The sequence below is a fragment of the Zosterops lateralis genome, assembly GCF_965231275.1.
Source record: "Zosterops lateralis genome assembly, chromosome: 1".
Classification (NCBI taxonomy): Eukaryota; Metazoa; Chordata; class Aves; order Passeriformes; family Zosteropidae; genus Zosterops; species Zosterops lateralis.
The window spans coordinates 15592886-15616326 of record NC_139762.1 but is presented as its reverse complement, the minus strand read 5'-3'; the positions used below and the strand labels follow the sequence as shown (position 1 = coordinate 15616326).

At 37.3% G+C, this 23441-nt stretch overlaps 1 protein-coding gene across 8 annotated transcripts in view; it reads right to left on the bottom strand.

Annotated features, from left to right (window-relative positions):
- The window catches only part of EPC1 (enhancer of polycomb homolog 1), a 65414-nt gene that overhangs the window by 2728 nt on the left and 39245 nt on the right, over nucleotides 1-23441 (bottom strand). For 3 of the 8 annotated variants that reach the window (XM_083864418.1, XM_083864414.1, XM_083864419.1), the window contains 14 exons: nucleotides 21250-21409; nucleotides 19112-19257; nucleotides 18820-19026; nucleotides 18291-18439; nucleotides 16833-16989; nucleotides 15334-15510; nucleotides 15138-15227; nucleotides 14904-15052; nucleotides 13422-13774; nucleotides 8068-8151; nucleotides 1749-1867; nucleotides 1581-1667; nucleotides 773-914; nucleotides 289-655 (listed from right to left, as the gene is read on the bottom strand). In XM_083864418.1, coding sequence (XP_083720544.1) covers nucleotides 289-655; nucleotides 773-914; nucleotides 1581-1667; nucleotides 1749-1867; nucleotides 8068-8151; nucleotides 13422-13774; nucleotides 14904-15052; nucleotides 15138-15227; nucleotides 15334-15510; nucleotides 16833-16989; nucleotides 18291-18439; nucleotides 18820-19026; nucleotides 19112-19257; nucleotides 21250-21349 — 2327 coding nt within the window. In that variant the 5' untranslated portion in view covers nucleotides 21350-21409. Of the gene's footprint in view, nucleotides 1-288; nucleotides 656-772; nucleotides 915-1580; nucleotides 1700-1748; nucleotides 1868-8067; nucleotides 8152-13421; nucleotides 13775-14903; nucleotides 15053-15137; nucleotides 15228-15333; nucleotides 15511-16832; nucleotides 16990-18290; nucleotides 18440-18819; nucleotides 19027-19111; nucleotides 19258-21249; nucleotides 21410-23441 lie in introns of those variants that run through there. The other 5 variants (XM_083864416.1, XM_083864415.1, XM_083864417.1 and 2 more) reach the window with 5 other exon arrangements.

The following is a 23441-nucleotide window of genomic DNA, read 5'->3' as shown; positions in this document are numbered from 1 at the left end:
GTAGTTCAGTCTTCACACAGAACTTTAAGAACAAACAGCTCAACTCAACAGAGATGGAGCAGAGATTTTTTATTTGCCACAGTACTGTAACATCATAAATTTCTCTTTTGAGCTAAACCTTATTTTTCATCTGGTGACTAGCAGAATAGCCTAGAAAAGTTATCAGTGTAAAAGTCTGTCTATTCTTGGATTCCTCTCCAGGTATCCCTTTTCGACCACCACTATGTGCTTTAATTTAAAGCCAAATATCTAATACTGAGAAAACATAGGCAGGTGTAAAACCCCTACCTTGGTACTGCATCCACAGAGGATGAAGCTGGAACCTTGGGCACCTGACAATTTGTTGCTGCAGCCAGCTTTAAGGCAGATGATGGAACAGCACTTAAAGTCCTAGGTATATGCCGTGCATTGAGCGTGGTAATAGAGTTTACAGTGCCAACTGATGAGGGTACAGTTAATCGAATGTTGTTCCCAATCAGAACCTGAGTTGTTGCAGAATTGGCAGCAGTTACTTGGTGACTCAGTGCACTGTGGGAACTTGAAGTCTGCGTTATATTTGAAGGCTGTAACAAGGCTGAACCTGCTGTTGATGGTGAACTTGTATGGACAAGTGCTGTAGGTGTAGCACTACTGAGGTGTAAGCCCTTGTACACTCCTGCAACAGAAAAAAAAAATCAGTAAGTGCATTTTTCAAAAACCACTCAACTCCAAACAGACACGTCTTCACTGCAAAAATCAAGATGCAATCAAATTCTGTCAAACAGTTACATACCTGAGGCCTGAAGAATGCCATTCACCCCAATTCCAAGCACCACATCATCCTTCATTTTGAATCCCATCAGCTGTTCTGATGTAACCAAAGCTGAAGCAGCAAATTGAGCACTAACAGAATCCAGTGTCTTGGAAACAAAACCCTAAAAAGAACAATGGTGGCAAATGTATGTGATTGATGCTTCCAAACTGCCAGTACTCTCCCCATTTTAAAGCTACACAAAACCTAGTAAAACAAACATCAATAAATCAGAACTGTGGACCAGTCATTCTCTCAGATCAAATAATCAGCATTTGGTCAAGCTAGTTAATAAAACCTCAACTGTTATCTTCTGTATTACCATGCACTTCCAGCTCTGTTAATAAAACCAAGATGATATTCCCAAAACTACTCAAAACACAAAGAAGCTGATTTCCAAAGCTCTATGTAACAACACTTGTTTCACAGATCAACCTGTTTTCCTGAAACTCCAAACCCAATTCAGAGACTTGGAGGTTCAGGTTTCAAACAACTTCTGAACCTTTTCATGTGCCTGTCACCACTGTAATCTCCCTACACACTTAGGAATATTAGACACTTTCATGGCTGTATGGAGGACACACATATGCGTTAGCTGTAATTAACTAAAATTCTGCTCTGAAAATCCCCCACTGACAAGAGGATAATGACATGGCTGGAGATTTCTGCAATTCATATTTCTAAGGCTTTGAAAATTTCACTGACTTTTTTTTTTTTTTTTTTTTTTTTTTTTTTTTTTTTTTTTTTTTTTTTGTTAAGAGGGAGCAGAGGCAACGCCTGCCACACTCACCTGCAGTGTCCCTTCTAAACACTTTACAGAATGGCTATGATGTAGATTCAGGCGAAAGCCACTTTCCTGTTGGTTAGTTTCAAGGTTCTATGGCAACAGTTGACAATTAGAGATGAACCCTGGTGGGAAACAATGAGGGATAAATCATAGCACAGACAAATCCCTCACCTGTGATGTGTTGGCAGAGGAATTACTATTTGCTTGCTGTTGATGAATTTGTGCAAGCTGCTGTTTCTGCATTAGTGCCAGTTGCTGTTGATGTTGCTGGTATTGTTCGGCTGTAAATGCTGAACAAAATATAAAACGAGAAAATACTGTATCAAAATATGTAGGAGTTGTGTATATAACACATCTACTTTATAAACCTAAACAACCCCCCAAAAACTACCACAGCAAGTTCCTAAGAGCCTTAATGCACCTTTATGTCAAAAATGCTGACATCCTCCTAGAAATCTTTGTCCAAACGACACCTTCTCTTTTTGTTTGTTTAGTATATAGGCTTTAACTGAATTTAGCTCAAGATACTAAAAGGAGAGGGAGAGAAAGGAACCAAAATGCAATCAACTCCACCAAAAACTCTTTAAAAAGAGATTAAAATGAATGATTAGGTAGAAATGACATCACTGTTTTCACCTTGTGAAACTAACAGTATCTGCATTATGAGTGAAATAGGTTTATATGCCAAACTTGGCAACTGCAATGCACTGCTCACTGACAGCATTCTGAAGGCAGCAAGGGCCTACAACTAAGATTTATGCTTCAACTGAAAACATGAAGTTGGGCATGATCACAACTGTGCAGGCTATTGCTGTACAGTACCTTTTTTGTTTGTAACTACACATGTAAAAGTAACTCCATCAATACTCCATCAAAATTTTAGAGCTCTATCCTCCTCTAAAATCTTTGAAAAGTGACTCAGTAGTCTGTGTATCACAAGTCAGGTAGAATTTTATCCATTTAACCCACAGGTATAAAACTGACAGAACATTATTCATACAGATTGACAAGAGGATGCCCAATGGTGCAGCAGAATCACTATTTCATTGACTAAGTTCAGTGCAAGCATTTTTTGTTTTAGTTTACTTTTAGTTACTTTTCCAAAACAAAATGAAGTCTCAGATTTCAATTTACAAACTAAACCAAGGTTAGAATGTGAATGCCCTTGCAAAGAATACATCTTTCAGATTTTCCTTCAATTTTATATTCAGATTGTACAAATGTTCCCAATTACGTGCAGTAAATAGTACTCATACTTCAAGAATGCACTGGAAGTCATGCTTTTGGGGAAGTTCACTACTGCTTGTCAACAACTCAACTGAAATCCTGTTCACAAATTGAAAATTTTAGGAATCTTCTGTTAATCTACTCCTTCAAGGTTGCTTGTCTGAAGAAAACACACTCGCATCAAAACCAATGATATCCTGCTTCTGAATACAACAGAATTCTAAAGACCAATTATACCTCATGTACAAACCTGAATAACATGTCAGTATAAATGGCTGCAGCATTTGGAAACATCAGAGCAAACACTGCTGAACATGCATTTTCCTGGTGTATTTGTCCTTTTTTGGTGTCCAAATATTGTTCAAACTACTACTATGTATTAGAAACTGCACTGAAATTATTACCAGCACTTTCCTATTTGAACACTTGAACCTATAAAATTTTACTCAGCTGTTACATTCACATTACCTTTTTTCATAAGTAACATCTTTGAGCAAGTAAGGATGTAGCACTTACTTATATTGCCATAAGCAACAAAATTTACTTCCAAATACTTTTACAGTTAAGTATCACAGCAATATTTTAAAATTATTCCTAGGGGAATAGCTTAGAAGTAGTAACCTCACTAATAAATGTCCTTACTAAAAAAAACCCCAAACAAACTAGAATTCATTGACTAAATACTCAAGGAGATGATTGTTTAATTTATACGAAAAATGAAATTTACAACTCCTTTAGATTTTTTTTAAGCTGCCATCCAACACAAGTTAGAGCAAGAAAGCTTTAGCAAATGAAGATTAATAAGTAAAAAGCTGAGCAGCAGTTAACAGAGGGAGGAAAATGTTCTAGTACTGTTCTAGTACTGAGAGGTATGTAATTTACTGTTTTTTCAAACCCTAAAACTTAGAATCAACATACATTTAGCCAACAGTGCCAATGACATTGAAGGTTCCATTTATTTACTTATGGTATGATTTATTGGGGTGTCCTGTGCAGGAACAGGAGTTGTGCTTGACAATGCTGATGGGTCCCTTCCAACTCAAATTCTACGAACAAGGCATTTTATTCTGTAGTATAGCATGTAAATATACTGCTTAGGAATAGATTGCTTAAGTGATGTAAATAAAGACAACACAGAGAATGACAAAGAAGAAAAGGGTAAAAATGGTTATGTTGTACCACCATCTTTGACTATGATTAAAACTTTTACCATCATAATCACCTTAGCTGTGCCTATTTAAGTGAAATTAGTAGTTCATTTCAGTTTTCAAGTCTTAACTATATTTAAGATTCTAGCTATAAAACAGAGCTGAGGTAAACACAGTCACCTATGTTGGTTTAACCACCTCCAAAATACTGCTGTCTTTCGCAACAGCAGCAAATGCAGCTTATGGAGATGAGCTGTGTTTGTTTTGGAAAGACTATGCTAAATAATGGCTGGAAGCATTCTCTCTTCTTTCCAGAAGTGACATTTAGAAAAGCTGTATTTTTCATGTATTTTTCAAATTGTTCATCAGCTCATTTCCTTTTAAGCAGCCTGGGGCCCCCTAGAGCCCTATACTTCTCACCACTCTGGAAAGTTGTACAGCTGTCAGAGGAAACAAGTGACAGAAGAATCCCACTACCACCTCATCTATATTCCAACTGCTCCTCCTTCACTTAAAAACAGTACCTGGAAAATACACTCAACAACAACTAATTTCCATTTTTTTCAATTAAGCCTAAACACTTACCAACATTTTTGCTGCTTCCCTTATTAAAAGTCTAACAGATATTTCAAAATACTATTTACAACACTGTCAGGGGTTTACTGTAAAATTCCAGGTTAGAAAGGCCATACTGCTCAGAAAGGGCTGCTGTAAGCTACAGCCCCCTAAAATAATCTGACTGATATTCCTTTTCCATTCCATAGACAGAGATGCTAATGTACCAGAACAGGTTACAGATCACTATTACATAAGCCAGGTCTTCCCTCTCCATGCTAAAGAAACACTACATTGAAAGTTTTAATGAGAACATTACAATTACTGTGAACTATCCAAATAAAAATTTCTTCTGAAGATCTGCAAACTACAACTTAATTCCTCTTCTCTTAAAAGCCATTATGTATTTTGTTAGCACTACCACTGGGTTTCTTCCCCTCCTGCTCTCAGACTACAGTCTAAATTACATATCAGTTGAAAAAATAAGCATATTGATTTTGAGATAAATTGCTTCTGAAAACTGACATTCCTGTGCATGTAAAAACCCATTTGTATGTACTTTACATGAAAGTACTTTCACCTACTGAACCTTACATATTCATTTCTTGTGACATGCAACTGTGACTGGAATTGGGGAAATCCCATATATGCTCAGCACAGTGAAGTCACAGGTGTACTGACTGTGCCTCTACATCTGCAGCTACAATCCTGAACTTCTCAAAGAGCAAGTCTAAGTTCAGCTGTCTTTTTTTAAAAGAATCAATTCAAACAGAATGTGCTGCTGCATAAAGACATAGCTGCTATTAATGTGTTATGTGGCTTGCAGAGAATACTTTCTGCTTGCCTGCAACATAGCATTGATGCAACCGGATGGGTGCAAAACTCAGCACCTTGCTAACATGAGTTCATCTAAAAAAAAAAAACCAAAAACAAAACAAAAAAAACCCCCAACAGTGAGTGTCCCTAAAAACCTTCTTCCAAAAATTTTGTTCTCTTTTTCCACTTTTGTCACAAAAAAAAGAAAGGACGCTGCTGAAAACCTTTCATGTGTGTCAAAAGAAAAATGCTACATGTACAAGAAATAGGAAAAATGAATGTGATTCTTTTTTTGTCATACACTGCTCTTTATCTGCCTGGAAAAAAATAAACATGCAAGCATCAATCCCAGAACCTTTCTGAACACTTAATTCAGTAACCGCATTTCTGGTACCTCAGGAGAGCACTGCCACACAACACTTCACACAGTTACAGATTCCTGACATTACTGGACACCTTCAAGGCTTTAAATAACATTAGTAAAACAACAAAAAGCTAAACAACAGCTTGAAGTTTAAAAAAGGGACAAAACATAACATTCAACAGTTGAAGATGACATACAACATTTTAAGAAAGGTCCTTGCTCCAGCACAAAGATGCAGTGTTTACAGACTCTTCTCAAACAGCATGCTCAGTCCTCAGTGGTCATGGTTCCATCACACAGTAATGACTATTTAATAGTCCAGGATTTACCAAATTAAACACCCAGTTTCATTTACTACACAGAATCACTGCACAGTGATGGGTAAAGGGGGAAATCCCAACCATCACTACTAATACACAATAAAATAAGAATATCACCACTTCAGAATGTCTCAACTGTCTTTTACAGCCAACAGCTGCATCTTGCCACAAAACTCCTACATACTTTCCAAGACACTTCCAGTAATTTATGCAAGTCACCTGACTCGTAAGTTAACCCAGCCTAACTCCTTTTCTAACCCTGAACATGAGAAACCTTTAAGCACAACTCTGCCTAAAGTTATCCACATCTCAAGGTGGTTATCAGAAGATGGGCAGCTCTTTACCCGAGACCTGGCTACACAAATGCTTCTTGTTTGTTTGCAGCACACAGTATCAAGTGGTAACATTTCAGTTGAGACAACATTCAGATTTGAAGTCAGTACATGATGTTATACTGTTATCCTGTTCATTTAACAGCTTGGGATAACACACCACACACACAAATACCCTGCAACTGTACTGGTGCTGTACTTTGGCAGCAAGCAAATGTTTTCTGGCTTATGGACTGCAAAAAGGAATGGAAGATAGAAGAAAACTTCAGGAGTTTTCAGCTATGAATACAAGGAACGAAACCCTGTACATTACTGATACTGACTGACACGATAAATGACTGCTCAGTATCTCCTTAGTGACAGCTACAAATCTTGTTTTATTAAAAACTGAGCTACTGCACACTGTACTATGAATGTGTTTTCCTGCCATCACTTATATGAGTATTTCTACTCTTTGGGTAATTACATATCTATTTTTTGCTTGAACTAAGCCCCTGAATATAATTTTTTAATTCCATGATTCTGTTTACATATCAACCAAATTCTATGGGATGGTGATCCTCAGCAGGTATTGCTTTTTGGAGCACAGATTAACAGTGATACTGTCAATGGACTTTTCAAAGATCCACGATTTGCAGCAGTTTTATACTGCAACATAAATATTCTACAGTGCTCATTGAACGTACCACAGCCTTACAATGCTGTAGCTCACATTTAGCTTCTCTGAAAACTCAAGTCCTTCCCAGAAGTGGCCAAAACCAGACGGTGGGGGGGCCTGGCTATGCAATCTGTATGAACAGACGGGTCTTTGTATGATAAACAGCCACAGCTTCCCCTCCCAACAACTGCTGAAAGTTTTACTGTGAGGTGACTCACTTGTTACTCTGCTTCCCTCACGCAGGAAAATACAAACTTTTTTATAGGTGACCACAATAACCAGTTTCCTAAAAAACCAGGAAGCATACCCCTGAAAGCCAAAAATCCATGTGTAAGCTCCTGGTCTCTCTACTGGCATTCCTTTCCATTTCCAGAATGGAAGATACCCACTACATTTGTCAGGCAAACTGAGCAAACTTTGTGGAGTAAACACGATGACTTAGGTAAGCTTTCTTCCTTTAATAAAGCTTTAAAAAATTTTAATATGAAGAGGCTTAAACAGCATAATTAAACCTTTTGACATGTGTTTTGGTCTTGTTAAACATCTTAAGAATTAGATATTTAAATTACAGTAGCTTAAAAGTTGTTTCATAAAAAGTTTTTTATCTGTTCTCAAGAGCAGAAATGATATTTCAGTTTCAGAAACATTAAGACTACATTCTGTTCAAAGAACTTCTCTAATCCACTTATGGAATACTGGATTCTGTGATCCTTCCACTGGAGGTGATCACCATTAAAGAGGCAGTTTTGATCAGGAAATAGAAGAAAGTTCACCTAACTAAAGCTTCCAAACTTCTTCAGAAGTTCAATAAACTAGAGAACTGCTAAAGTGCGTGGAAAGATGATAGTCATGTTACAATGTCTCCTTAAAGGGAATACCTGAGAGCTTCACATCCCTGCTGTATAAGACAACAGTTAGTGGTTACTAATGCCGAAGTGCATGCAAAGCAAACATTAATCACAATGCTAAGTAATCCAGAACATCACATTTTTAAATCACTATCTTATGAGAGATGTTATCTGGCTTACACTGCCTGGTTAAAGATTTTCTACTGTATAGCAAGTTCTCACCAGTGAATTCAGGAGATTGGAGAGACTTAGAGACATCAGTGTGATTTAGTATTTGGTGCACCAGGCCCAAAGATGTTTCACTTTCTGAAAAGAAGTTTAAGATTGGTTTTATTTAAACATGGCAACATTACACACTATGAGAACATGAATCATTATGCCTTTGATTATTACTACAACAACTTTTTATTTCAGCCCAACAGAACTTAAGTGTGAAACTCCTAACATCAGAACTGTAGAGATTATAAACTAGATGTAAGGTCTATATGTGCCCTCCCTACTCGGTAGCAGAAGACAGACTACATAATAAGGATTTTTTAACTAGCCATTGAATGAAAGCTAGAAAACTCCCTATGAACTTTTACTTGTCTGCCTATTATTTTTAAAATTAGTTTCCATCAAAATGTCACATGCCAGTTAAGGTAGACAGAGTTTACTGTACAGTTACAAATGTGACCATCCTTGCATGGGATGCAAAGTGTAACAACAGTTCCGCAAGCCCAGAGATCCTCCACTTCCGAGTGAAGTTTTACTCCAGCTGAATGAGAAAAATCTAGTAAGACTACAAAGTCTTGAATTTTCTGGAAGTGCTCAAGTGTTTTAAAAAGTACTGACTCTTCCTCCATTCAGAGTCACATTTCCCAGACTAAAGAAGCTTTTCCTTTTAATATTTCCTCCTTCAACTAAGTTTAAGATGGGCTATAAACACCTGTTACTCTCAAGGCCATTGCCTTTCAACTAGGATCTCGACATCTCAGCCACAGATGGGCCAAGGCTACTAAATTCCAATGATAATTGGAAGTGGCCATTACAAATGTCAGTATTTTTCATCACCAAGTTCATCCTGTAATGTGAAAGAAGCATTTCAAAAAAGGGAAAACAGTAACACAGAGCAGTGCTGAGAATACTACAGATACAAGGGTTAAATAAAAACATCTAAACACAGCCAGTGATGGCCTGAAGCCATGGACAAATCCTTCTACACTGCTACAAGGAATTGCCACTACGATTGAGGAGCTCTCTCCTATTTCTTTCTGGGAAAAGGTTGTCTAAAATCTGGCATCAGCGGTTAACACCTCAGTGACAACAAGAAAAACAGTACAGAATCAAGAGTGGTTTGGGTTGGAAGAGACCTTAAAGATCATCTAGTTCCAAACCCTCTGCCATGGGGAAGGACATCTTCCCCTAGAGCATGTTCAAAGCCCCATTTGACCTGGCCTTGAACACATCCAGGGATGGGGCTTCCAAAATCTCTCTGAGCAACTTGTTCTAGTTCCTCACTATCCTCACAGTAAAGAATTTCTTCATAAGTATTTCTGCCAATCTAAACCTACTCTCTTTCAGTTTCAATCAACTCTCCCTTGTCTTGTCACTACATGCTCTTATAAAAAGTGCCTCTCCATCTTTCTTGTAGGCTCCTTTCAGATACTGGAGGGTCCCAACTGGGTCACCTCAAAGCCTTCTCTTCTCCAGGCTGAACAAGTACAGATCCATCAACCAACATGACACATTTGGGAAATGGAAGCACAGCTCACTACCCTGCTATATTCCCTAGCACGCAAAACTGCTTTTAAAAAATAGATGAAGAGGTCAAAAAAAAAAGCATGCAAGTTTACTGGGGAAAACATTATTTCTATGGAATTCCCACAGTAGAAGTTACTGAATGGCAATGCACAATTTGCATGACATCACTTAAATGTCTAGTTTACAAGAAAATGCAAGGTATTTGACTATATTCTCGATACCTACACTTTTTCATATATAGTAATGTTTACAATCCCAAACACAAAATCTAGCAATTTTCAGTAAGGCTTCTTCTCAAAGAGATTTCTCAACTCAGTTGGGCAGGCTCCAGTTAACTGCAAGCCTCTTTAGGGCAGTTTAGGGCAGAGAGCACAGTCTCTAAAGCGATGCAGGTCAAAGACTGCAATTTGCCTGGCAGAACCAAATTAATGGGGACACAAACATTTCAGCTGAGTACTCATGCCTACTGTACACTCCATCTCTGGAGATTATGACTGAGAAACCTGACATTGCCAGCAATACAGGCTCTTTAACAAAATAATTCTGCTGTTAAACAAGTAAATTCTCCACAAAAATAATGTTTTAATGTTCTTGCTTCCTTTTTAGTGGTGTTCTGAATTACCTGTGTTAAGACCTTTTAATCAGCTCTTCTTCCAAGAGGGCAAAGGACACCTTTTCATAATTCTTCAGTAAGATCAGAAGGAATCACCCTCTACACAAGTGATGCTACTTGGCCACTTGCTCCTGCTGCCGAAGTCTAGTCTAGCACACCACAAGTGATCAGGTAACTTGTATGGGATTTTAAGACACCCCTTCTCTGTTAACAAATCTCAAAGAACAACTTCCACAGATCTTTAATACTGAGCACTCTGAAAGGCAGAATAAGACTAATTTGCATTTCTCCAGGATCAAAGGCACTTCAAAATGCTTATAAAATGCCCAGTTCTAGGGAAATCTCTCTGATCTTCAGAATGAAGATCAATGCTCCTTGTAGCCTGAGCACGGTATGTTACAGCACAGCTTTTGTAACACATCTCATTAACAGAAGACCCGAGATACCATCTCAACTTCACGGCCCTGCTGGCCACCTATAACAGACCTGAGAAAAATATTTTCCACAGCAGCTGTTCCATGTCAGCAGCATGTCTGTCTGCATCATGCAAGACAGAAAAAGCTCAAAAATTTTGCAGCACGGAAACAAAAAAACTCACGTGATGGCACACAATAAATGTGGCAACATGACCACCTCTGCTGGTCACTGCAGAATCTCAGGATAAACATCTCAAAAGTAACAATACCGTCTGATCACAACTCACAGCAACAGTGAAACGATAATATGACTTAAAAAAATACAGATGTATTAATAACGTGTTTTCTGACAAAAGACCAACCGCCATTCCAAAACCTAAAAGGGAAAGAGAAACCTAAAACATCCACACCCACAACAAACTCCTAACTTTAAAAACAACTAAGAAAAAGGAACAGGGAAACCATACAGGTTGTTAAGCAGCAATAGTAACTACTACAAAAACATCTTTACACAGCTTTACAGCTTTAGATACCTGAGGTTCTTTACAGTATTTGCTACAGAAAGAACAAAGACAGAACTCAGCAGCTGCAGCCCCCACTGACTGGCATCTTTGACGAATTCAGACTCATACACGAGACAGGCAAACACCCCTTTGATCTGTATAGACAAAGTATCTCACAGAATCCTTTTACAAAATGGAAAAAAACCCACTAAAACCACACTGGTACCAAGATGGAGCAGACTGTGCTCCTTACAAACACCTACACCTGAACAGGTGATCAGCAGTACGCCACATACACAGACTCATGTACACGCCAATGCCACAAGAATCACAGTTATGATCATAAATAATTATATGGATAAAATCTACCTGGTTATGTTAATAACAAGTGACTATCCAAAGACTCTGGTAACCAACTTAGAGTATATCTATGAATTCAGACAGCAATATTTTTTTATTGAACATTTAATTTCTGTATCAAAACCTAGCAAAATTACGAAACTAAACTCCAGATTTGTTTTTTGAAAAGCTTGGAATACTTAAATATTTTTTTACAGATACTAAATCATCTCCACAGAATTCCAAGCACAAATGAATGCAATATACCAGACTGTTACACTGGTATGTATTACTTTCCCACAGGCTTTGATATGCAACCACACAAAACCTTCTATGGGACTCTCGTCAATATAAGTAATTCCATTTAATTCCTAAATGATGCAGATAAATATCCTTACCATATATTTAAGGGAAAAAGTACTCTTAACAGGACGTGTGTGTATTTCTTTATACAGACATGAGTTTAACCTTCATCAGCCAATTTTTCAAGTCTATGTGATTTTCAGATGTAAAGCACTGCCCATTAATACTTTGCAGTGTATTTACAATCTATTCAACACACTTTAGTTTTGTTCTCACACTTGTCATCTGGTTACTGTTTATCACAGTTCAGCCTGGCCACCAGGCAGAGAATGCCCTTGTTCAGTTCTGGACTTGGTTTACTGATTCAAACCAGTGAAAGAGCAGAATTTAAACACCAAAAGCCACACCAAGATCACAAACCAGAAGAACCATCAGTTTTAGTCCTAGTACATTTCTAGAAGAAGAATAATGAAAAAAGTAAGGGGCATGGGGGCAAGGACTCTAGGACAGCATGGAGAGGAAGCATGAAATAAAACAGCAAACAAAGCTGCTCACTAACTCTACAAATGCAAGGAGAAAGAATTCTCAGGAAAAACCCTCAAAACATGATACAGAAAGAAAAGCACATAATATAGTGGCAAACAGAAGATTGAGGTTATCTGATACCACCATAAGTCTTTAAAGCAAATCACCAAAACAACCCACAACTTGCTTAGTTTATTGGGTATATGCAACTCTGCTCACTGCACCCCTACATTATCCAGGTTTTCTGATTGATTTCCAAAGCCATAATTCAAAATGGCAAGGAAAATATGATTCTAGAGACTTCTTACAAAATCATGTTGAACTTTTAGGGTTTGGGTGTTTTATAAAAAATTACATAATTTTAACCTTCTATAAAAAGATGACATTTACAGTAAGTAACTCATGAATTTTCATGAGTCAGTAAGTTCCATTCTAACCATGTAAATACCAGTCTTCCAGAGAGAAGAAGCAAGAGTGATGCTATCCAATAGTGTTCCAATTAAAAACCACTACCACATCACATTTTTTCAGAGTCAGATCCTCAAATCTGTAATTAGGTTCTGTAAGATGTAATTTGCCACTTGCTGACAAGATGTAGAGGTGATTAGCCCAAGAGTTTTGCTAAGTATAAGCAGATGCATCAGTGAGGGTGGGCTGGGTGCTTCTTGGTTGGGAAATAGCATTTAAGTTCATTTAAGTTCAAGTAAGAATTCATAGCACGCTGGTATTTTAAATACAAACATTTTACCTAAACATTTCCCATCACTGCCACACCCTGTACTCAAAAAAACATTTGGTACATAATATTTATATCAACAATTCAATTAATGTATTTTTAATTTGAAAAATTTCAAATAGTCAATTTAAACTCTACACAATACTGTTTTTTTAACTTTTGTATTTCTAAAATTGTAATTACATACCACTGTAGCATTTGTATAAATCTCAGATGCAGTACACTATTGCTAGCAATAAATGCAAATAAATTCAATGCAGCAAAAAAAGATACACATGAAGATGGGTTGTTACCATCAAAAGAGACCACAATGTCAAGTATGGATGACCTAATGATATTCTGGATTTTCTGACATAAGTTTAAAACTTCTAGAAGCAAGTTTGTTAAAATAAACATACCAATGTGTGCTGAACCACTGCTACTTTTACTTTGTATAGAGGTACTGCATGTCTGGGTCCCGGGTTGTGCTGTGCCTGTTCGATTTAAACCCCTGTATAATTTCCTACAGGAGAGTTCATCATTGTCACTGTCATGTAGGGATGGTGTCCGAGGCCTAAAGTGCCGCCATCTACATGATTTGATATTGACTAGTATCTGACTGAGGTCTTTTGAGAAAGATTTGTCCGAGGTATTTGTTTCTGAGGTATTGGCAAATTGACTGATTGAAGAGTGTTGCGATGAGGAAACCCTTTCCAAATCCAGGTGATGAAATGCATTATCGTAGTCCGAATGCGCTCTGTCTAGTAGCACCCTGAAACCAGGAGAACAACACACAATTAAACAGTGGCAAGAAAATACCAAGAAAGTCATCAGTTTGACATGTGTGCTTGTGGATGACAAAGAGATAAGAAAAGCTACAAAAAAGTGTTCTAGAACAAGCCAACAAACACATACATACACACACATCCCTGACATGATGCATGACCACCTATTATTTTACAGTAAGTAGCACATTTAGGTATATTCAAGCTTCTACTGCCTGAAGAAGAGCTGAGGTACAACATCATATATATTAAAGACACTTCAACAAGATAGAATTAAAATGAAACAAAGACTTAGAGAATAACACTGGTTAAGTAAAAAGTGATTCATATATTCTCCTAAAGTAACTTTATTTCCAAAGCCTTACTCCCATTTTTACTTACTATACCTACAACCATCCCAAAGCAGTTGGGATGCCACACATGAACTTCCAAATCCCCTTGCAAACACCCCAGTAAGAGCCATCAGATCTCATTCCAACTTTGCTGATTGGCCAAGCTGGCTTACTAATATGTGAAGAGGTGCTAAGTATAAATTTGAAAGGCAAATCACATCCTTACTTTCAATAAAAATTTAATACAAATGTATTATTTTCTTAAAGACAACACATACTTATATACTCAACCATTCATAAATTGTTCAGTAAAGATTATTAAAAGCAAAATGCCTGAAATAAGTAATTTTATATATTTCACAATGTTTGAAATTTAAGTTATAATTTACAAGCATCTCTCCCAATATCACCAAATACTGTCTAAACTCTGAAAAGCGTTTTTTGCAAAGTACACTTTTTGTAATCTTGAAATGCTACTATTTGAGGATAGCTACACAAATAATTTAAAAACAAATCAATCAACTGAAGATATACATGTATTTCCATGTCAAAAATTAAAAGTAATAAAACCCTTCCAGAACTATTTAAGAAAACATTACTAAAACAGCTTCCACTATTGCAAAACAAAAATGGAGACATTAGCCAGCTAATCTTCCTGTGCTGTCTCAATTTTTAAATTTTTTTAATTTTTATTTTTTGGAGGTTTTTTTAAGACTTTGTTCTTCTTTGCATCTTACTGATTTAATTTTTTCTTAAAAAACAGCACCAATTACACAGCACTTACCTTCCACCACGGCCAACTCGCCTTCGTGCAAACCCAATACACCTCTGGGGTACAGTGAGGGTGGTTAAGCAGTATCTGTAACGCACATCTCCTAATCTTCCCTCCTTAGGGCTACTCCATGGCCAGTTGCCAGGTTGGTCTAAATGAGGCTTAAAATAATTTTCAACAGTTAAATACAGGATGTCTTCACACAATGGCACTCAGTCTTATGATGCACAAAGAAATTCTACTTACAGCATAGTACTGACAGCCTGCTTTCCTACGGAAGGCAAAAAGACCATCAGGATCATTTTCTTCCTCTGCCTCCGAAGAACCAGACAAAACCTTCAAAAAGAAGATGGAGTGGTGTATGAGGAGAGGTATTAGAAAACTCCTGAGTTTTACTTCTGCTTTTTTCCCAAAGCACATTACAAAACACTAGAGGTCCTACCTGGGAAAGAGGTTCATCATCTGAGCTAGGAAAATCATATTGATTCAAATCTTTAGCATTAAAGACTGGCAGTGCAGCAGGACTTGTCTGTTGAGGAGTAGCAGCAGCTGATGAAGGTAAGACTTTTGGCTTCTTCTCATACTTTCTTTTGGGTCTAATAACATCAGGTTTATCTTGCTGCAAGGAAAACAAAAGCAGTGTAAAATTACACACAGAAGAAAATTACATTAAAACAGGAGTTTAAGTAAATTCCCACGTAAGCAAGCTAATGACATGAACTCATCTCTCTACCACGTTCACAGTAAAACATGCAGTCATTTCAGAATGTTTTTATTTCATTTCCAATAACTGAAACATCGAACAGACAATGTGGAATCAAGCACTGTTTGCTCAATCTGTGCTAGGTAATTCACTAGCAGTTAAGATAACAGTGCTACTTTTCAGAAGGAGACCAAAATATGTATCATGATCTCCATGAGGCACCTTTTTTATTTCCTAGCATTTTTAATTGATAGCCATTTATGTAGTGTTAGGGTATTACTAGAGTATTAAGCAATGCTCTGAAGGCAAAAATAGACTTCTTAAAGATACCTCTAATCTTGCAAAGGTATCTAAAAATTAAATACATTTCTCCATACTATTCAAAGTCAAATTTAAGGGTATTTCTGAAGTTTCCAAGCTGTGAGACACTGCACTGATCCAACATCACTGATAAGCAGGTACACACCAGCAATCACAAGGACAGTGTTTTAGTACCAGTGGAAGAATTCACTGATTCAAGCCACCTTGTCAAATTCAGAACAGCCTCTGGATAGTCTTCTGTTACTAGTTGCCTTGGTTTAAAATTCAAATTATACCTCAGCATTTATCCTGTATTACCTGACCTATTAATCATGCTCAGCTGTTCACACTGTAGCTATGGTTTGTATGACACAAAATTAAAGCCTGCAGGGAGAAAAGTACTTGTCAGCTGTCTAAATCAAACCAGATTATTTAATACTTTACTTCAATATGAAGCCAAACATATACAGCAGAGGGAGAATTATCAATGGATCGTATTTTAAAAACAAAACAAACCCCAACCCTTCATATTAAATTACCTACATAGCTTAGAACAGTACAAGGCGCTCACATCATTAATTCCATCTTTGTATAATGTCTAATGATAATAGTTTTTTTCAGGACATCCTAACTTTATGGACAGTATTAAAGAAAAATGTTTCCATCCTGCTGAATAAGAACACAATTGCACGTATCATTCTATTTGCAGTTTCTCTGTACTTCCTTCACTTCTATCTCAAGGAATGCTGGTAATCTGTTATCCTTCAAACTTCAACAGAACAAAGCCATTTTATTTCACTTGCAGCTTTGCTACTCTATTGCCAGTTCCAAAAAGCTTCCTCCCTCCTCCAATCCTAAAACGGTGTATTTTGTATAAACACATTGTATTTTGTATACTTTGTAGCACAAACAATAACTCTGTTATTGACATTACTTACTTTAACTTTATACTCTTTCAGTTCCATAGCTTCTTGCTGTTTGAAAGAACTGCTGTTAGTCACAGGAATGATGGGAATAGCATAGGTGGGTTTAAGTGGCTGCCGCTGTGCCATGACTTCAGACATGATCTCTCCACTGTAGTCACCCAAATTATACCTGAAATCAGAATACATTTTTTGTTGGAATACAATGTCCATCTGGTAAAAAATTGAGGAACGCAAGTTAATGCTTGGAACTTGGGGTAAAGGGATATCCTGTACATCAGCAAGAAGTACACAAAAAAGTATCATTCCAGAAAAGGAGAGTAATAACATAGAAAATTCATTGCAATGAATAATGCTGACAGATAAAGCATCTTCAAAAGGTAATATTGTAAAGAAGAGAAGATGAGAGGGTTACTAACCCCTTTCCTTGGGGACTAGTAACATTTAAAGAATTTATCACATTTATCACTCAGAAAGTTTTAAACAGTGAAGCAGAATGCCTTATTCATGAATCCTCCTGCTTTTGTGTTACAGAGTATTTTCAATAAGTAGATCCATGAAACATTACATTTCAAGTCCTGTGACATATGCTGAGTTGAAGTGCAGTTCTCTATTCTGAGAGAGGCATTAGAGTCTTTCCTCTATTCAACGGTTTATTTTCTTTAAAAAGAGCAACTGGAAAAATCTTCATGATTTCTCTCACCTCTGTTTCTGCTGAAAATGCTCAGGGCTTAAAAGAAGTGCCCTGGCAGACCCAGTTCAGCTTGTCTCCCTAAAAACCCAGACTAAAAAGTCAGTTCTGCAGTTTTAAGGGGATGACTGAGAACATTTGCTTTCAAACACGGATACTTAGGCTAGAAAAAGTCTATTCACATTCTAAGTAGCAACTGAAAAGACAACTCCACACTACAATTGTAATCCTCAGTCAACTAGGAAAGTGACACTTAGCAGAGCACTTGGCCCACAGCACAGATAATCAACAAGATAGCAAAAGAAGCACTAACTGGAGATGACTCTGACATTTAATATTGTATGAAATGCTTGCTTTCCTCAAGAGGGTATTAGACCAACTTTTTTTTAAGCATAGAGATCATGAAGTCAAAGAATGGTAATAACTGAAACTGGCCTTAAAAATAGCTGGGATTTCCCTAATCTACATACTTAACACACAATTTCAAATGACTTTGCTTAGAACTGGACTCACTTCGCGGTATAATACACAGAGTAGATACATACATTTAGAAGTATCTACACACATAATAAAACAATGTAGCTTAGTATGACAATAACCCTCCCATTATAAGCAACTTCCTTAAGTTTTAATATTCTCCATAGGCAAATATGAATATGCCATCCTGTAAATGTCAGAGTCTGAAATTATTTTAAAAATCTCCTACTGTTCAAATATTTGCAGCAATCCAGATATAAAGTAGTTTCCAAAGCTTTCTGCAGCAATTCTTCAATAAACATTACCTCTTTTCCATAATTTCCAGTGTTAAATGCAGCAACTCTCTCTTGCTTTTTTCCCTCCTTTTTATCATCTCCAGGATGGTTACTGCACGACTCAGATCTCGACGCAACTTCAGCATCTTCTCGTAAGAAGCTTCATCATTTTTTCGATTCTGAAGATACAAAAAAATACGTGTTTCCCGACATCATTTAAGTTAAATAATCTGAAGTAAAGTAAGTTCTAAACATTTAGGTATATTAAAAAGACAAGTCACGTGCTAAACCAAAAAGAAACATGTGCACGTTATCAACGATACACAGCTTGCCAACAGCCTAAGTAGGTTTAACAGTAAATTTAGGGAAAACGTGAATATAAACTTTTATTTAATAGTGGGACTAAAGCCATTTTATGGTTTTTGCCCTTGCAAATTATAAAGAAAACATTCAACTTTTTATTATGCTGTAGCACATTGTAAATAGTTTCTTTATATAAGCAATTGAAAGAGGGAGAAGAAAAGAGCGAAAAGCTGAGGGAGGCACTGATATAACTTACTTTTCGTGTCTGCATCTTTTCTGTTCGTCTTCTAAAAGCAACATAAGGGTCATTTGTGCTGGAACCATCTCGTTTTTCCTGCTTCACTGCTGGGATAAGTGAAGGACCTCGACAATTTTTCCTCTTTTTAATCCAGTACTCATACACTTCTCTGATCAATTCATCATCTTCCTTCAGCAGCAGCTTGGCCTCTTGCAGGCTGACTGGCTAAATGTAAAACCCAGCATGTCACTTTCATACAGTAATACACAGAGCATGTATTTCAAATTCTTTATTCAAAGTACCGTTGTACCTGCTGACCGCTGCCCTTTTCTAGTCTGTCTATCATCTCCTCAAATTGCAAAGGAGAGATGTCCATTCTTTTCTTCAACTTATTCACAAAGATCTCATCTTCTGAATCCAAGTCATAATCTGGCTGCTCAGCATCCAAACTAAAAGCTAAATGATACAGTGAAAGTTAAAGTTAGTTTTACTATAAAAATGTTTTGTTCTAATAGTGTCCAGAGCACACACATTTCTCAAGAGAAAACCAAAATTACTTGTTTGAATGTTGTCATAGTGCTACTTCCACATGGATGTAAACATCAAGGTTTTTTCTTGAAAAAGAAATAGCCTGTTAAAAATTAGGCATAAAAGTTGACATCTACTTGTTACAGTTTTGTTAACCAATGAAAACTTAGTATTTGTGGTCAAACCAGCTAACAGCTTACTGCCTCACTGCTTCAGTAAGACATTTCTCAATTCATTAATATCTTCAAAGCTACCAAACAATCTGGAGTTTTACGTATTGTATGATCAGCAGTTCAGACTTCAGCCCAAACACACAAAGGTACTCCTAACGAAGCATGTGCAGACTGTATTACAATGATCTTAACATATTCTCATCAATGATTTCTGTGATGTAGATGAGTCAGACTACACTGGCCCAGCATGATCCACCCTATATAGCAAAGCATCTTCAAATACAAGTAATGCCTTGCAGAATGCAAACAATTGTCTTCCATAGTATCCTACAAAAACACATCACTCTGCATTTGAAACGTGACTTCCTAGCTCTCATGCCTCATTCAAATTGCTGTGCTTGGTAAGAGACAAATTTCTTTCCAAGTGCACACGTGAAAACACATCTATTTTTAATAAACAAGTGGGTAGAATACACTGCAGCTTCAGATTCACAATTCCTTTAGCTGTTAGAACAGCTAAATAAGGAAAATAAGAATGAAAAGTATAACCTTAATATAAGCATGGAAGACTGCTAGTAGGAATGTAGAGTGTTTTTACAATGAGGGTGGTGAAACACCAGAACAGGTTGCCCAGAAAACTGGTGGATGCCCATACCTGGGAACATACACAGTCAGGTTGGACCAGGCTGAGAAATTTGATTAAAGTGAATCCCCTTCATTAAAGGGAGCTTGGACCTAGAGGATCTTTAAAGGTCCCTTCCAACCCACACTATTCTACAACTCAAATATTTTAAGCCATTACTGAGGCTCAAAGTGACACAGAAGTCTAACATTTAACCAAAGTTAATTAGGCATGAGATATGTTTACACAGCACAGATACTACTTTTTAAATTCTGATCCTTACACCATACAACAGAATTCTGCAGCAGACTGTATTTTTCAGAATTTTTTCCAAAGTTATCTGAAGTAATGTGGTGCTCACATGAAGGGTCATGTCCATAGCAAATAGCTGCTATCTTCCAACAAAAACAAAACAATAACAAATTTGCAAGTCATCAGTGATAGCAAACCCCATCTGCTTTTAGATGTAGAATACTTGCACCAGGCATAGGCAAATACTCCTACTGCTATTGTCATTTCTGGTTGGCTTTCCAATCCACTCTACTGCCATTTTATCCTGGTGATGCTTCAGGGACAGTTATTCTGTTTCTTAGCTAATGCATTATGTATCTTCCTCTTTAAGTAGATTTGTGTCTATGCTTGCTAACAAATCTCAATTTCCATCCAAACTGTTACTACTGAACAAGAATTACACATACTTCTTCAGCAAGTAGTATTTTTCAATATGCTGAAAAAATTAATTCTCAGAAGTCAGTCTTGATGGGAGCTCAATAGACATTTCTGAATAACGTCTTAACTACTAACAAAATTAAATTCTCACAGAACCACATGGTTAGAAGAGATGCTCAAGATCATCGAGTCCAACCCATGCCCTAACACCTCAGCCAAACCATGGCATCAAGTGCCACATCCAATCTTTTTTTAAACACATCCAGGGATGGTGACTCCACCACCACCCCGGCAGAGCATTCCAGTACTTTATCATTCTTTCTGTAAAAAACTTTCCTAATATCCAACCTATATTTCCCTTGGCACAGCTTAAGACTGTGTCCCCTCGTTCTGTCAGCTGCTGCCTGGAGAAAGTAGACTTCATGTAGACTTCAATGAATGAGTTTCTTTACTTACGCTGTATGTGAATCAGCTGCTTTGGCATTTTAAATTCTCCAGGATATATAGATTCATAGTATGCAATATTACTTTCTGCTTCTGGAACCGGTATAACCATGTTATCCCTCTTCTCTCCATAGACTTGTTGTGCTGAGATAGCCCGCTGCAGATGATGTTCCTATAAATAAAAAAGTGAAATGAAAACTTGAGCAAACATTTCCAGGACTCAGCCTCGCTAAGGTTGAAGGAGGTGCGCTCCTCTGCAAACGCTCTCAGCTGCAGAGCCGATGGCCGCACCCGACGCGCGCTGCCCAGGCCGGCGGGCAGGTGGCGCTGTCCCCTCACATCCTGCCGGCGCCCCCGGCGCACCGAGACACAAACCCGCACCTACATGTTCCGGAGAGACACTTAACATTGATTAGACATACAGATTACAGCAAGTAGCTGCAGACAGATACTGACTCCAGTACTATTCTGTACTTGCCTCAGCCATTTATTGCCAGTAATGTCAGAAAACCAGACAGGAGGCATTGTCATCACTAGCTATAAACAGCAACGATTTTTAACCTAGTGAATGATTCCTGAAGACATTCTCATTTATTGCAATGCTTCCCATTATCCTCCCTTTCCTTCTCCTAATCCATCAAAAAATAGTAAAAATGCAATCCGTTCTCCCCGTGGTTCTGTCAAGACAATGATTAGTATCAGCAGGGTTCATAGAGCTACTAACAGAAACCCACACAGATGTGTGCATGTCTTTAAGTGGTTTCCTGACAATATAACGAGGTATTTCTTCCTTATTAGCAGTGCTGGTTTCTTAAATTCCTATTCTGTTCCTCCTAGGTGTTCTGTACACCAGTACTACAGTAGTTATGCCAATACCTCTCTCAGTGAAATGCTATAAACCAGATTACTGAAATACTCGAAAGCAGGAACTGCAGCAAAAGGGTAGCGGTAACAGTTGGTTTTAACATTGAATGGATGATGTTCATCCATATGATCTCGTATCTTTGGCTGACTTCAATTTAATTACTTGATACAATAAGGGCAATTAAGATCTTCTGCATAAACTTAAAAAAAATAATCAAGAAGATTATAAAACAGGCTTTATTGTAAATTGCAAAATTGACACAGCCTGAAACTCAACTGTGTTCTAACATGTAATTCTGCTAAAAGAATTCATAGGATTTGAGCCTATCTTCACACAAGCTGCAGATATTATTTCACATCTGTCCCCTGGTTAAAAAGCTTCTTCACAGAAAGAGACTAATCATAAGAATAATGCATAGCAGAGCTGCAAGTAGAGCTCACTGCACTGGTTCTGACCTGCAACATTTGTTAAGTCTAGACACACATGTCACCTACAAGGTGTGGCAGCATACTTTCTTGGGTATGGACAAAAAAAATTATTTTCTACCTTTTACTGAACTACTGCTGTCAGACACCTCAGTGTTTCGTAAACTGTAATAATTCTTCAGGATTACACAGCTACAACTTGTTGTCTAACAGGGAACTAAGCTTTATCTTCATATAGCCCAGCAGGATTCAGCATTAAATGCATAATAGCCAGTATTCTTTTAGTTAAGCAAACACTTACTGGTTTTATAATAATATTAAGGATTTTTGGTGTACTTATCCCAACTTGTATTTCTAAACACCAAAACACCACTTTATTTCAGAGACGAAAAGGATGTCATACATTAAATTTGGAATCCGATTTCTCTGATCCACCTCTGTTATGGACACGACTAGTAAGTACCAGTAGCCTATACTTCCTTACTAACAGGTTTAAGCTACCTCTATTTAAAGAAATCTTAACAGCATTCTTAAAACAGAAGCACAAATCATGGTTTTCTCAATTACAAAAATATTCATTATGTCTGCAGAGACTGTTAGAGCCACAGATTATAAAAAGCAACTGGATAAAATTTCCCTGAGTGAAAAAAATTAATCTGATGTTCATACCAATTTCAATTCACCTCAAGAGACACTCCGCTGCACAGAAGAAACTAAACAGACAAAGCAACTTCTTACACCTCCATGCATCAAAGTTTTCACTTATTTGGACAAACCCGTAAGAGCAACTTGTTGGTGGCTCAGCACATCTCTGTCCTGGTAACTGAGGCGGCCCAGAGCCAGGGCACTCACTAGAATTATTTACTCATTTTCTGCTGCGATATAAGGATTAGGAGAAGAGCAAAAGCAGGCTA